Here is a 14,951-nt window from a genome sequence, read left to right as displayed (position 1 = left end):
CCCCTTGATATCAATGCTGCAAAAAACACTTTGAATTCATTTATTTCCAGTTCATCAACCTGGTTCTTCCATACTCAAAAACGCCGTGCCATGGTATAAGTGCATATGTACAGAATGTATCCCCCATCACCCTTACAAAGTCCAAGCCCCTCCCCGCCCTTGTTTCCCTCCCCCCCAAACCATCATGTCTTACAAAAAACGTCATCTTCTTTCTTCCCCTTCTTTCTTCTTTGCATATCCTTAAATTCGTAGCAGCATGTATATCTGTTTCATTTTTTTTTTGTTTCGTCCTTCCTCTTTCCCAATCTAAGACGCTCAACTTTCCCCCCCCTTTTACCGCCCCTTCTTCAGCTCCACTTGCTGCGTGGAAAAGGAGCAGAACTTGTCCTTGATCGCAACAACCTCGTACGTACCCTCCTGGCTCGCCTTGACAACCTTGCTGTGCTCGTACGAGATGTCGTGCCTGGTCTCGAGTATGATGCTCCGCTGTCCCTTCTTGGCGTTGCTGCTTCGCGTGTATGTGAATTCAAACGGAGGGGTGCCCCAGAACTCAAAGAGAATGTCCACTTCGTTGCCTTCGTGAATGTCCACGCGAGAGTGCTTACCACGGCTGATCTGCACGCTGGGAAGGGGATGGATCGTCTTGGGAATGTTGACGGCGGCACGGCATTCGCTGGACTTATCAGAGACGCTCGTAATGATGAACTCGCCGGGCTTCTCAGCAATACGCCGGAAGCTGGTAGTGTGAGACCGTGCGTGCCACTGGCCGTTGAAGTCGTAAGCAATGTCGAATGGTGGCGTGCCAGAGAGGGTGTAGGCGATGCGCTCGCCGACGCAGTAATCCTGGCGAGACTCCAGCGGGTATATCGACGGGGCATCGTACAGCTGAACTTGTATAGAGGGCCCTCCCATGTCGTACTTTCTCTGGCAGCCCCGTGCGTCTCTAACAGTACGGATGAGAAGCTGCTGGTTGCCAAGGCGGAGATGCTGTCGTGGAATCGACATGCCAAAGTTGTTGGTTTGGATGGAGGGGATCCGGTACGTTTCCGCGGGTGATCCGACTTGATGCTTGATCTCCACCTCGACGTAGAAGGGAGGGATGCCGGTAAGAGTAATGGGAATCTTGTCTTCATGCTCTTGCTCTTCCAGACAGTATTTGAACGCTTGGCCTGGCTTGGTGAAGGCCGCCGACGGCTTAGCGTTGACACGCTGCTGGACGACCAAGGGGCTGAAATGCTTGTCGCTGTTGTAGAGATTATCTGCCAGCGCAGAGAACTTGTACGTGTAGTCGCCAGCCTTGGAAGTGTCCATGGCCACAGCAGCCTTGGACAGGGCCGCGTCGAAGCGTCTTTGACTGAGCGAGGCGGCGCCCTGCAGTGGCTTATGCTTGACTTCATATTCGAGGTGGTATGGGGCAGAACCTGCAGGCAATGATTAGCATACTGGGAGTTCTGCCTTAACAGGCTTCTTGTCGCTGTCAGAGTAAACTTACCCTTCATCCTGACTTCAAATCCGTCAATGTCACCTTCGCAAACCTCCTGCTTGACAAAGACTCCAGAAGCAGCCGGCGTGATGCTGTTTGACGGGACGATGGAAAGCTCTGGACGAGGGAACCAGTCGACGTGGAACTTGGAGGCCGTGGGTTCGACGACACCCGGACATTGCTTATCTACCACGTCAACAAGCTCGTAGGTGCCTCGAGCCCTAACCATAAGGTGATCATTGGGGCCGTTGATGGTCTTGGTGATGATGTCGGGGGGCCCATCCAGATTTCGATAGGAGACGGTCCAGGGTGCTTCTCCCTGGAGACGAAGTGGCAGGCGAAGCGCGGTACCCTCGACGGCCATGATGCTGTTCTTCTGCTCGATCAATCCAAAGGCACCCCTCGGCCGCTGGCGACGTACGGAGATCTTGAGCTGATCCTGAAGGAAAGTCCGGCATTTGCGCTGGTCCTGGACACTGCTGAGAGCAAGAATGTATTCGCCGCCCTTTGATAAGGCTGCTGTCTGGATCTTAAAGTGAGAATCGTAAATGTTCTCTGCACGCCCAGGCTTGCGCTTGCCATCGTGGATGATTTCCCACTCCAAGCTAAACGGCGGATCTCCAGCGAGCATGACGTCCACGTCGACTTCGGACTCCAAGCAGGCATTGATCGTCTTCTCAGGGTTAGAGATGTACGCCGACGCAGCCGGCTTGACGACCTGCTCCAGGACCTTGTCGCTGCCTGTCAGGGGCAGCCCGGTGTAGACATCGTCGTCTATAGACCTAAAGACGTACTTGTAGCGCCCGGCCTTTCGAGGAACAAGTTCAATCTGAGATCGCAAGCCATCCACGCGATGAGCCTGCTTCTCCACACGTCCATCGGAGATGATGTCGTAGCGTACGGTGAACGGAGGTGTGCCGACGAGGTCCAGATCGACGCGGAGGCCAACGGAGTTGCCGGCGCATTTGTCCGGGATCTCCTCTGTTCGAAGAGACAAATGAGGCTCGAGAGGGTTGAGAAGCAAGCAGGAAGAAGGCTCATCCACCTCGCCCTCACAAGTGCCACTCGAAACGGACTTCAACGTGTACAGACCAGGTTCCGAGACCAATGGCTTGTCGAGCGAGCTCTTGGCGAAGTGCGTTCCAACCGAAACCTGGTCGCCGTGGTCGCCACTGTTGGTGATGGAATCAATGGGCGAGAAGATCCAGGTGACCTTGTGGGAAGTATCGTCCACGGGACCAGCGAGGCCAAAGCTGATGGGCAGTTTGGCTGCGCGTCCTCTTGCAACCTTGATGGGATTTCTCAAGTCGCAGCCCTGCAGGCGAATCTTGGGCCGCTCCTTGACGGTGAACCTCTGGGTGAGCCCTTTCATCTTGGGCGAATCCGGGTCTTCGTAGGCATCCGCATATCTGACGACGTTGCCGAACGCGTCGTACACTTCCTCTACTGAGTACTCCCAATCTCCAGTGGTAGCCATGGACTCGTTAAGCTTCACGGTTACCTTGTGAGGCTTGACCCAGTCGACGTCATCGCCATTGTCAATGCCCAGCCCGGAGGTGCTGAGGAGCGGCGAGTTGAAGCCTTCAGGCTGCAGGCTCTGAAAGTGGAAAGCATGGTTCTTTCCATTGATGGTTCGCGAGTATTTGATCTTGAGAGGCGGTGTTCCAACCACGTCGAGAGAGAGATTGGACAAGTCGCGGATGCAACGGTCTGAGGGATCGGTCGTCCGGATCTTGGCCTGTGGGCAGGGTACCACGTATGTGTCCCTGACTGGCCTCTGGACTTCGAGCTTATATTCATCCAAAACTTTGTTCAGTCGGTAGACACCCGGCTTCTTGACATGATACGTCCAGTGGAACGGCGGAGCATCAGGATCCGCATTGTGGTCGCGAACCGTCTTGGCCAGCTTGTTGACTTCCCTGGTTGGCACCTTGACAACCTCTTCTTTGCCGGTGTCGAGGTCAAGACGGAGGAACTCGATCTCGGCGGGAACCGTGGAGTTGAAGAAGATTGGGAGAGCGGCCGAGGTCTGGGTCTTGGCCGACAAGCAGAAGGGCGTGTGCTCGGGGTTGAGGACGGCAGAGCCTTCGGGGAGGATATTGATGACCTGCTTGCCCATGATGAGGGAGTGGTTGTTGAGGAGCTCGGAGACCTTGACGTGGTGTTCTGCGACGGAGATTTCGCGATCGTAGAGGACTTTTGCCACGCCGAGGAGCCACGTCTGCCAGGGGAGCTGCAGTCTCTCAATTAGCAAGCCAGGACCGGCGAATGATGGAAGCAAAGCTGTGACAACGTCAACGTACCGGAATGTTGAACATGAGCATGTAATTGGTCACCAGATGGGATGCAAAGACAGCCGTCACCACGAGCTGGGAGAGCTCCAGCCAGGGTATCCTCAGCTCCGGCAGCCCAAAGAGAAAAGCAAAGTCGATGAGGATCCATTTCAGAAAGAGCCACCAGGAGGCATCTCCATCCTCCACCACCTGGATCCAGTCGTAGAGCTTCCACGCCCACAGCAGGATGTAGACGGCAAAGGCGTACAGCCGCTGCTGCGGGCCATCGAGGAGCGTCAGAGGGATCACGGGCTGCGGGCCGGGGCTGCGAGGAGCTGCGCTTTCCTGGGCGGCGGCAAGCTTCGCTGCCGGCCTGTTGGGGCCCAGAGCTGCGCTGAAGGAGGCTGCCGGCGGCTCGTCATCGTCGTGAAGGCGTCGTCTGTGGGCGGCCACTTGGGTTGCCGGGAACCCAGGCCGCAGGCGAGGATTCGCGCTCATCGCATTCCGTGGGGGTGCGAGATTCTGCTCAGCGGCATCGGTCGCTGCAGCAGCGCAAATCGTAGAGATCGAGGCACCTTTCTGCTGCGCGGCGGGAGCGAGAGCAAACGGGACGGCGTGCCGCTGGTTGTTGTTGATGCTGCTGCTGTCGCGTGTCGAGAGAAGTTGCAGCTTTTTGTTTGGCGGTTTGGGGTTCCGTGCTGGTGGTTTGGCCAAGTTTACCTAATTTTTCAGTGGAGGCCTTCGAGCTCTATTTTTTTCCCTGCTTTCAACTGGCGGCTTGATGCTGCAATGCCGACACGTCTGGACGCGACTTTCTGCTGGGGCCGCTGAAACGGAGCGCCGGGGGGTGCTGAAGCGGCAGAATCAACAGCCCTGGAGCGATGCCGTCAGCGGGGGGGTTAGCGGGTTTAGCGGGCTCAGCGGTCGCTTGCGGGGCCCTGATTGGACCAGACGGTGCGAGACGTGCTGTAAGACAGCCCCTGTAGATTCATGGGCCACATTGAATGGATACAGCAGGGCGGGCAGTTGAGCTTCATGTAAGGTACATGTATCGAGCTCTCTCTGTCTGGTCTTGAGATTCGAATCAGCAACTGACCATTTCAACGCAATATCAGTAGGTGGTACCCTTCAGTCTTGAAAGATGTTGCAATTCTACAGCGTGTTCTGGTCTTTTTCAAAGTTTTTTATGAGCCCAGCGAAATATTGACAGCTTCATCTGCAAGAAACAACCGACGCGTACCTGTTTGTCCCGTCCTCCAACACTGTCCAACTCTTGAGATACCTACCAGACTGTCTGCAAATAGCTGGTACCTTATGCCCTGGATAGTAACGACGATGATTTGAACGATCCGACAGCACATCCGACTGTGTCAAGCCGCTTTGCCTCCGATAAACCCTTGGAATAGGGGAGAGCCTCCTGGTAACTACTTACACGTATCATGGACACCGGGTCGCTGCCGAGGTGCGTCATCTGCAACCAGCTGCTCTGGGCGATGCCCAAGTCACCTCTTCAGCACCTTCACCGCATTGCCTTATGTGCCTTTTGCAGGTTTCAGCTTCAAACTGATCATGAGCAAGAATCAAGTCGTTTCCATGCATATTGATACAGTGGCAGCACAACCAAGGCCAATCTCATGTTTCTTGCGCCCATTCTCCCCTTTGCCAGCCGAATCTCCTCGCCATCATCCTTCGTACCTAGACGATGCCTAACAGTGTCCGTCCCAGTCCCCCCAAGGATGCAGATGATGCGCCTTGCGAGAAGCATCTTCGCCGGTCCTCTCGCCGTGCCGCGTCCAGCATCGTCGTCAAGGCACCGGAAGCGTTTGTCGAATCGCCATCCACGAGCAGCCCAAACGAGCCACGACGGAACCCCAAGCGCAAGGCCGCTGAGGCAGCAACCGAGGCATTGAATCTCCCTGACAATCTGTTGGACGAGGCACTACGGCCGCTCACAGCAGCGGACGTCGAAGAGTGGGAGGGCTGGGTCGAGCTTGAATCCGAGCCTGTGAGTTCAATGAGCCTGACGATATGGGCCAACGCGATGAACGAGGACTGTCTGTGCTGATATAGGACCAGGCTTTCTTCAACACGATTCTCCATCATCTTGGGGTCAAAGACGTCAAGGTGCAAGAGCTCTTCAGCATCGACCAGAGCTGGCTAGATACACTGCTGTGAGCTCCAGACATCTCTGATAAACCGCAAGCTCAATCCTTACTCTTCTTAGAAAACCGATATATGGCTTGATATTCCTGTTCCAGTACACTCCTGATGTGGACGAAGGCGAAGGCGAAGACGAGACGGGCTCATTATGGTTCGCAAATCAGGTATTCACAAGTCACGGCCCTCGGCCATCTCCAACTCAGACCTATCTAACACATTCATATCTCGAACCCCCATGTAGACTACCAACAATGCCTGCGCCACATTCGCCTTGCTCAACATCGTCATGAACGCCCAGGGCCTCGAATTGGGCGACCAGCTCCGCGAATTCAAGGAAGCAACCAAGAACATGAACACAGTGCTACGTGGACACGAGATCAGCAACAACAAATTCATGAGGAGCATCCACAACTCATTCACCAGGCGCATGGACCACCTCAACGTTGACCTGTGCTTGGAAAACGCCGTGTCGGACACCAAGTCGAAGAAGGCCAAGACAGGAGGATCCCGAACCACCAAGAAGGCAAGCAGGAAGAAAAGAGCCGACGATGATTATGGGTTCCACTTCATTGCCTATGTCCCTGTCGATGGCTATGTTTGGGAGCTGGATGGGCTTCGGAGCAAGCCACACCGCATAGGTACGTATAAAGAGCGCTGCTTTACAGATCCTGACAAATGGCTGAATCTCTATCGCATAAAGGACGCATCGGGGACGACGAAACCTGCTGGACAAACATTGCTCGACCCCAAATCGAGGGCCGTATACTACAGTACGAGGAGAGTCAAATATCCTTCAACCTCCTCGCCTTATGCCAACGCCCCGTCACCCTCCACACACGTTCCATCATCGAAGCAGCCGCATCAATAGCCCTCCTCAAGGAGCACCTCAAGCACGACGGCAGTTTCACACACTTGGTCAACAAGCAACCACCGGTCTTGGACGTGGGAAATCCAGCGGACCTGGCCGAGTTCAATCTCCGTCCATCTGACTTTGAGAGTGCAGTATTGGGGGAGACTGTAAAGGCCAGGATATCGCGTGCTGCATCTGACTCTGAGCAAGCTTGGGCTTTGTATGAGCAGTTTGTCGTCGACCTCAAGGTCGCAATTGGGGAATACAGAGCCGAGATCATCTCGCTAGCTGTTGACGAACAACGGGTCAAGGATCGCAAAAAGGATTACGGGCAGGCTCTGCACAGATGGGTGCAGAAACTCGCAGAAAAGGGCGTTCTACAGGAGATGATTGAGAATTCATAGAATATCAAAGACTTCGAGAGCCGGTCAATGGGGACGTTGTAGCATATTCTTCGCTAGGTGGGGGGGTAACCTGGTGATCATTATTGCTTGTATGTATCTAAGGGTATTTCATCACTCCGACAGGAAGTGGCAAGACACAAATGTCTATCTTGACTCGGGTATCTTCTGAACCAAGGTGGTAAGAAAGCAAGGAGAATCCAACCACGATACCGGGACTGGCCGGACACACACAATTGCCATTCCAATGACCATCTGACCCATCCTAACATCGCATCATGAAACTCACGAAACGCGGCCTCAAGCCATGACAAAAAAAAAACCAAAGCCAATGTGCAACGAGCAGGGTGAGCGCATGAGAGGCCCTCTCAATATCCCTTCCAGCTCTTAGGGCTAATCCGTCGGGTATTCCTCTCGGATGTTGGAAATGAAGCTGCAGGTCTCGGGGTCGAACCTCTTGAAGTACTTCCCGGCCATGGGAAACATGCCCTCTTTGACCAGTGCAGGATCAGAGATGAGTTCGACATTGCGCAGGGCCACCACATGTTGCTCGGGCTCCGTTTCCGTTCTGTTGACCAATCAGCGAATGATTCGGCAAATCGAAGGTATCACGATAGATAAAAGACTTACATGCACATGAAACAGAGAGAGTAGTGAGGGTTGGTGGGCCGATGATGGTATTCTTCGTCGCCAGCACGATCCGGTAAGCTTGACTGCTGCGAGCCTCTTTCATGCCAACTGGTAATGGCGCCGAGCCAGCCATATCGACGATGCCGGAATACTTGGCCAATGTAGAAGGGGGGCCCTCTTGGATCCTCGCAGAAGTCTCTTCGGTGCACCAGAGGTGCCATGCCATCTGCATCCCGAACAAATCGCCAATACTGCCAGGGGTTGCCGAAGCCCGCATCAATGTTGCGAGGAAATCCGTCCCTCGGATTGACGACACTGCTGTACAACGGCCACAGGTATTTCTCAACCATCCAGACGTCTTCGGGCCAGGCTCCGGGAAATCGACGCAGAAACTTGGCCAAGCGCTCCAGCCACGTAGTGTTATTAGGGGGCATCAGCAGCAGCGTGGCCCACGACGCGGCGTAGAGGCAGGCGTCGGCATTCATTTTGTTATTCCCATGCAGTAGCTGGCTAAGTTCAGGGTGCGCGTGTTCCTGCAAGTCCGAAATCCTTGCCAGGGTGGCCCTTATGTTCTGCGCTGTTCGCATCGCCATCGTTGGTGCCAAGACGGGAGCGAGGAACAGGTCGTTGTGCTCCTGAAGGCCTAGGCGTGCCAACGTCATCTGGAGACGGGATAGCGGGATCTCATCGTCGCTGCCATATGGATCAAGGAACATGCGCTCGGACGCTGTCTCTGAGTCCGCCACAACTTCTCCGTCCAAAGTATGTCCATCCGGCGGGTACACAATGGCATGTACATGAGTTGGAAATGCGCAGCATCGGGCGTCAATGTCAAGCCGCGCTGCCACGCAGCAGAAGATGGCAGTGGAAATGAGCGGGATAGACTCGTGGTCCGGATGACGAAGCGCCTGACCGATCAAGCAGTTTCTCAGGTTGCGGTAATTCTGCTCTGGATTCCGCATTCCGGTAAAGTTGAGAGCGCGGAGCCACCGGAGCAGTCTTAATGCCTTTTTGCGAGTGGACCAGTTCCCAGACTTTGGAAACTGGGATCGAAACTCCTCCCCAATCGCGTCGAACATACGCGTGATCTACTCATGTTAGCAACGCCCAACTCACCAGTGGGGGAGGACTCCAGGACGTACATCATCCAGGTCACCGTGCTGATCATGCAGCACAAACAGGTCAAACGCGCCAAGGGCTCTTTCGAGTTGCAGACTTGCTTGCCGTATGCTTGTGGGTTGAGCAGACTGCATGAGAGAATGCCATTCGTTGATGGCAATGTGCTTGTGGATGGTGTCTAGGAGCGCATTGCTATAGTATCTACGACAAAGTATGAGAAAACAAGAAAGCCATGACAGTCAACAACAGCAATAGGAGCTTACCTCCTAGCCAAGCCATCTTCGGCAGAGGGAGGGGTTTGGCACTGCTCCAGAAGAAAGTCTTTGGCGTCGTATCCAATCTGGCCTATGATTTCAAAGCCTTTGACGCGGTGGACTTTGGTGCGAATGATATCATCCAGCAAGCGGGATACCTGCCGGTTGCGAGCGCTCCTGTAGATGAAGAGGTCTTTCCAGTTCGTCTGCTGGGCCAGTGCGGCCGTTTTCTCGTGAAACCTGTGCCGTGGGTGCCAGAACTTGAAAGAGCTGCGACAGTGGTGTCTCCAGAGCAGGGCTTGGTTGGCGAGGCGATAGAAGCGATGTGACACCAGCTGAAAGTTGGCGAGGTCGTAAGGCGAGATGTAGTAGAGAAGATGGCCGATGATCTCATCAGGCACTTGGTCAAGGGATGAGACGCCCTTCCTGCGGCCCAGCTCCATAGCTGCAGCCAGATCCACCGATGGGAGTGAGATGATGCGAGGTTTAAGAGAAATTCAGATCGTCCCCTGTCCAGAGGGTTGGAAGACGGGTCCCGGAGCCCAAAGAGTCGTATCTTCGCCCGCTCTGTTTATCGAGGCAGCAAAAGAGGCGACAGCGGGTTCTGGGGTGCCAACATCGATGCGGAACGAGCAGCGCGGGTGCCCTCGTCTTGCTTGGATAGGTAAAGTAAGGATGAAGAACGGGTTTGGTTCGCAAGCTCGAGGTAGCCGAACCCTGGCGTTTATGCTTGGATTACTCGCATAAGTTGGTTCCCTTGCGACAGATCCTGGGCACTTGGCTGGGCATTTCGCCTTCCCCGCAAGCGAGGCGTATGCATCTATCGGGCCTATATGCGATAAGCCGCTGTGCGATGCATGTGAGATGATGTAAGGCGAATCAACGGGGAACTCCTTCGACAACCTTGCATCATAATCACGACGTCTGTTGAAGCAGAGAGATGAGGGGAGTTTTATGGCGGCGGTCTCGATCTCGAGTTCCATGTGAGAGGGCGTTTATGCGACGTCATGGAGAAGGACATGTACATTTACAATCGTTTACGCGAGTTCCTGAGGGACTTTGCCTTATTCAAGATCTAAGGTACCTAAGGTACCTTAATGTTCCGCCAGTTGTCTGCAGTGTGCGGTATGTTGAAAAGTACATGCCGTACTCTCTGTAGCACATGGCAATGCTGTGTACCTGTCTATCGCAAAAGCCACCCACGCATGTTTGCTGCATTCCAACTCAAGTAGGTACCTAGGCACGTACACAGGCAGAAAATACCTTTACAGAAGCTCCATACGCAGGGGCCTAGAATGATTGTAACATTGGAGGGATTTTAAACACTTCACACGTTAATTACTGAAGTTGTAAGAAAACTGAGTCTACCCGCCCATTTGATTGATGAGATAAGATACCAAGATGTATATTCCAAGTTAGCTTACGAAACCGGACAAGTCAAAACGAACTGTAACAACCAGTAGCCGTTCATGCCCTGGTATAATGGGTACCTCTCCGGAGTAGGATACCTTATAACACCTACCTACCTAGATACAGTAAATAAGGAGAATGGTTGGCTTTGAGCTAGTAATCCCAACTCAATCTTGAGCAATTGAGTTTGATCAGACGCTCCGCAAGAGACTGGAAGCTCCTCCAAGAGCACCCAAGTCCCCTAGTGGCGCTAGTCCCAAAGTGGCAAGAATGTAAACAAGCCCAACGCGAATCAAGCAACCGGCATTTGCTCTCGTTTCTTCTTCATCAAACGCGAGGCCCTTCCTCGATATCCCACATCTATGTCTCACAACCTTGTCCAGATCTGTCCGGCTCACTTCCGCAGGTCGCGTGTGCGCCAACATTCGTTATCGCTAGGTATTGCTACTCTGCGCCCTCACGCCGCTCTCTGAATCACTCCCTTGGTCCAGCCCCGAACCGCGCCGGCAGATCGCCCAACCTACGACAGCCTGAGCTTCAGGCTGCGCTCGGCTCGATATTTCCCTTGATAACAGGCCATTGTCTGCGACTGGATACCGACCGCCTCGCATATACGCTCGTCTCACACCATACCTGCCACCACTTCGACCTCGCCGCCGCAATGGCCCATCACGGCTTTGGCGGCGTGCTCGACACCCCACGCAGCAATGCTGGGGACGCGACATACCTCAACAGCATGCCCGATTTCGCAGACATCACCCAGGAGGCATCCTTCATAGCCCCAGATAAGGACGACGACTTGCTGCAGCAGCTCCGCAACGGTCGCTCCAACGGTACCAGCCTCAGAACACCTCGTCGGAGAACGTCCCTCGCAGATCGTCGAAACCTGCCGTCCAACATTGGAGGAGGGGAATTCACACCACTTCTCAAGTCCGCGACCATGAACAGCTCGCGACGAACCGGCAAAGGCGCAGCTGTTGCCAGCACACCGGCTGCGCTGAACAGAATCGACGAGGACGACATGACTCCGCTTCCGCGAATGGACTTCTCCGCCCTCTCAGCGCGCCACGCATCATTTCTCGACAACGAGCTACCGCAGATCGAAGCCAGCAGTGCCTCCTCAACACCCATGGGCCTCCCGCCGCGCCGAAATGTAGACAAGGGGCCGTTACAGGACGGAAACCAGCTGTCTTTACGAGAGCAGGAAAACGTCATTGACAAGATCGAGAAGGAGAACTTTGGCCTCAAATTAAAGATCCATTTCCTCGAAGAAGCCCTCAAAAAAGCAGGTCCAGGCTATAGTGAGGCTGCCCTGAAAGAGAACACGGAGCTCAAAGTGGACAAAGTCACCATGCAAAGGGAGCTGCAACGATACAAGAAGCAAGTCATCACTGCCGAGCGCGACCTCGAGAGCTTCCGCCAGCAGATGCTGGAGCTGCAGGAAAAGGCAAAACAAAAGCACTCTTCCGAGAACGATCAGCAAGCTGAGCTGGAAACGCTTCGAGAAAATCTCCAGGACCGCGAAACGAATATAAAAGAGCTTCAGCGCCAGGCCTCCGAGGACCAAGGCTACAAGGACATGGTGGAGAAACTTCAGGCCGATATCGAGGACCTGGAAGCCGAACTACGGGAAAAGGACCGCCTTATCACGGAAGGAGAAGACAAATTGGAGGCTCTACAGGAGAACGACCACAAGGATCAGCTCGATGACGTGATGCAGAACATCGAGGAGCTTCAGCAACAGCTCCAAGATTATGAAAGCCAGAATGTCAATCTTGAGGAAGCCTTGGAGACGAACCAGAATCTCGTGGCCCAACTGCAAGAAGAGTTAGCTTCTGCGCGCGAAGACATGACTACTGTGCAAGATGAGCTGCGCCAGGCGCGGAAAGAAAATCAGTCACAAGCCCACCGCATTAAGCAACTCGAAGCCCGCGGCGAAAGTGAGAGCAAGTCATCACAAGTCATTGAAGAGCTTCAACAACAGTTGCAGGATGCTGAGGGCCAGTACGAAATCCTTCAGGAGGAACTGGAGACTAATCAAGGTGTTGTATCCAAACTCCGAAGTCAGCTATCCTCCGCGCAAACTGAGCTGTCCTCTGTCCACGACGAGCTGCGTCAGACGCAAAAGGACTATCAGGCGCAGGTCAACCAGGTCCAACAGCTGAGGGCTAGTCGAGACCAAGAGGGAGCCCTCACTCGCCATATATACGAGCTTGAACAAGCCCTGGACACCAACCAGGGCCTTGTGTCTCAGCTTCGCAATGATCTAACTACTGCACAGAATGAACTTCGCCAGACCCGGAGAAACTATCAGGCGCAGGTCGCCGAGAACGAGCAACTCAAGGCCCGGGGCGAGGCTGGCCGAAGCGAGGAGGGAGCTCTTGGCCGCCACATATACGAGCTCGAAGAAGCTCTGGAAGCAAAGCAAGGCATTGTAAATGAGCTTCGCACTCAGCTATCCTCTGTACAGGATGAACTCAACCAGACTCGGAGGGAATATCAGGCGCAGGTCAACCAGGTCCAGCAACTTCAAGCCCGTGGTCAGACTGATCGAAGTGAGGAGGAGGCACTACACAGTCGGATATACGAACTAGAGGATGCCCTGGAATCACGCCAAGGGCTCTTGACCCAGCTCCGCGGTGAACTCTCTGCTGTTCGCGACGAACTACGCCAGACCCAGCTCGACTATCAGGCGCAGGTCAACATAGTCAAGCAGCTTGAAGTTCGTGGCGTGACTGATGGGGCTCTGAACTATCAGATCAGTGAGCTCCAGCAGGCCCTGGAGACGCGCCAAGGTCTTCTGAGCCAGCTCCGTGGTGAGCTATCTACTGTTCGCGACGAGCTACGCCAGGCCCAGGTGAACTACCAGGCGCAGCTGAACAGGGCCGAGCAGCTTGAGGCCCGTGGGGTGGCTGACCACCACTGGAAAGAGGAGGAAACTCTTCGCCAGGTGAACGACCTTCAAGAAGCCCTCGAGACACGCCAGAGCATTGTGACCCAGCTCCGCAGTGAGCTATCTACAGTTCGCGACGAGCTGCGCCAGACGCGTATTGACTACCAGGCACAGCTTAGCCGGGCTCAGCTGCTCGAAGCCCGTGGCGGCTCTCAAGGTAAGGAGTCGCAGGTCGTCAAGGAGCTCCAAAAGCAGCTCAGGGAAATGGAGGACCAGAAACTCTTGCTAGAAGAGATGCTCGAGGCGAAAGAAGAAGCCGAGAAGACGGCGACCCAACGCAAGCTCCTACTCGAGAAGATGCTTGAGGAGGTGAGAAAGGAGAACAAGAAGACTGCGAGCCAACACGAGCTCGAGCTGGAAGAAATGCTCGAGGAAGCCAAGAGGACGGCAGCTCAACATGAGCTTGAGTTGGAGGAGCTGATCGAGGAAGCGAGAGAGGAAGCCGAGAAAACGGCCACACAGCACGAGCTCGAGCTGCAACGGCTCGTACGAAAGCTGAACAAGGCCGAGCTGGAGCGTGACGCTGCCCTTGCGTCTCACACGGAGACCAACAAGCACAGCCAGCGGCTGCGAAAGAGCCAGGCGGACGTTGAGACGCTCGAAGAGGCGGTTGTGCAGCAGCAGGAGCTGATTGACGGTCTCGTCGCCTCGGAGACGGCCGTGCGGCAGAAGCTCGAGCGCACCCGCAGCGAGCGGACGGCGTACCGTATGAGCGCCGAGAAGCTGCAGAGGGACCTCCAGCTGCTCAAGAAGGAGGCGCTGTTGGCGCAGAAGCAGGGGGGCCTCTATCAATACGGTGCCGAAGACGCCCTCAGCACCATTGTGCGGGCGGCCGAGGACGCGGAGACGCGGCACAAGAAGGAGCTGGAGAGCATGGTCGTGCAGATGGATTGGATGCATGCCCGGTGGGAGCGCGAAGCGTCTCTACGCAAAGACAGCGCGTACGCAAAGAAGTTCCTGCAGCTGCAGCTCAACGTCGCAAAGGCCTGGTATGTCGTCTCCCTTCTCCTGCTCCCTGTCCACCCCCCTTTTTTTTTCCCCTTTGAAAGACCTCATTTGCTAACTCACTCTTTTTTTTTTTCTTTCCCCTCTCTACAGCAACACAGCCCAGCTTCGCGAGCTCGAGCACGTCCGCACACACGTCCTCCACAGCCGAAAGCCCCTGGTCCTCCCCAAGTCTCTCTCCCCTGCCCCGTCCTCGCCGACTCTCAAGACGTTCCTCATCATGGCGCGCTTCATCGCCCGCACGCGCATCGCTGCCCGTAACTGGGCGACGCAGGAAGCCATCCACCAGAAGCTCCGCCTTGCGGCTGAAGAGAAGCGCCGTAAGAAGCGCTCCAAGCAGTTCAAGGTTGTTTCTATCGATGCCTACTGAGCATCTGCTACTGCCTGGGGGGGATGAGGGATGCATTCACTCG

The 14,951-nt window shown here is 54.9% G+C and overlaps 3 protein-coding genes across 3 annotated transcripts; 1 reads left to right on the top strand and 2 right to left on the bottom strand.

The window, feature by feature from the left end:
* Positions 1 to 34: 34 nt before the first annotated feature.
* Positions 35 to 4,266, bottom strand: TRIREDRAFT_47600 (uncharacterized protein). The gene is made up of 3 exons (XM_006964809.1): positions 3,787 to 4,266; positions 1,493 to 3,716; positions 35 to 1,421 (listed from the first exon to the last, which is right to left on the bottom strand). Exons 1-3 carry the CDS (start codon positions 4,252 to 4,254, stop codon positions 334 to 336), a joined length of 3,780 nt encoding a protein of 1,259 aa, XP_006964871.1. The 5' UTR covers positions 4,255 to 4,266; the 3' UTR covers positions 35 to 333.
* Positions 4,267 to 5,458: 1,192 nt separating this feature from the next.
* On the top strand, positions 5,459 to 7,170 carry TRIREDRAFT_61258 (uncharacterized protein; the record flags this gene model as incomplete). Its single annotated transcript, XM_006965013.1, has 5 exons — positions 5,459 to 5,761; positions 5,833 to 5,927; positions 5,981 to 6,080; positions 6,158 to 6,554; positions 6,617 to 7,170. 5 exons carry the CDS (start codon positions 5,459 to 5,461, stop codon positions 7,168 to 7,170), a joined length of 1,449 nt encoding a protein of 482 aa, XP_006965075.1.
* A 390-nt stretch (positions 7,171 to 7,560) lies between these two features.
* On the bottom strand, positions 7,561 to 9,613 carry TRIREDRAFT_106801 (uncharacterized protein; the record flags this gene model as incomplete). The annotated part of the gene is made up of 4 exons (XM_006964852.1): positions 7,561 to 7,735; positions 7,798 to 8,885; positions 8,940 to 9,117; positions 9,180 to 9,613. 4 exons carry the CDS (start codon positions 9,611 to 9,613, stop codon positions 7,561 to 7,563), a joined length of 1,875 nt encoding a protein of 624 aa, XP_006964914.1.
* Positions 9,614 to 14,951: the final 5,338 nt, after the last annotated feature.

Source organism: Trichoderma reesei, assembly GCF_000167675.1.
Source record: "Trichoderma reesei QM6a unplaced genomic scaffold TRIREscaffold_8, whole genome shotgun sequence".
Classification (NCBI taxonomy): domain Eukaryota; kingdom Fungi; phylum Ascomycota; class Sordariomycetes; order Hypocreales; family Hypocreaceae; genus Trichoderma; species Trichoderma reesei.
The sequence above is the reverse complement of the archived record's forward strand: the minus strand, read 5'-3'. Positions and strand labels throughout refer to the sequence as shown.

What these genes read in the sequence shown, in the direction of transcription:
- TRIREDRAFT_47600 (XM_006964809.1), bottom strand. Translation starts at nt 4,254, where the DNA reads ATGAGCGCGAATCCTCGCCTGCGGCCTGGGTTCCCGGCAACCCAAGTG. An exon ending in TGCTCATGTTCAACATTCCG is followed by an intron (nt 3,717 to 3,786) that starts GTACGTTGACGT and finishes GAGAGACTGCAG; the next exon opens with CTCCCCTGGCAGACGTGGCT. An exon ending in ATTTGAAGTCAGGATGAAGG is followed by an intron (nt 1,422 to 1,492) that starts GTAAGTTTACTC and finishes CATTGCCTGCAG; the next exon opens with GTTCTGCCCCATACCACCTC.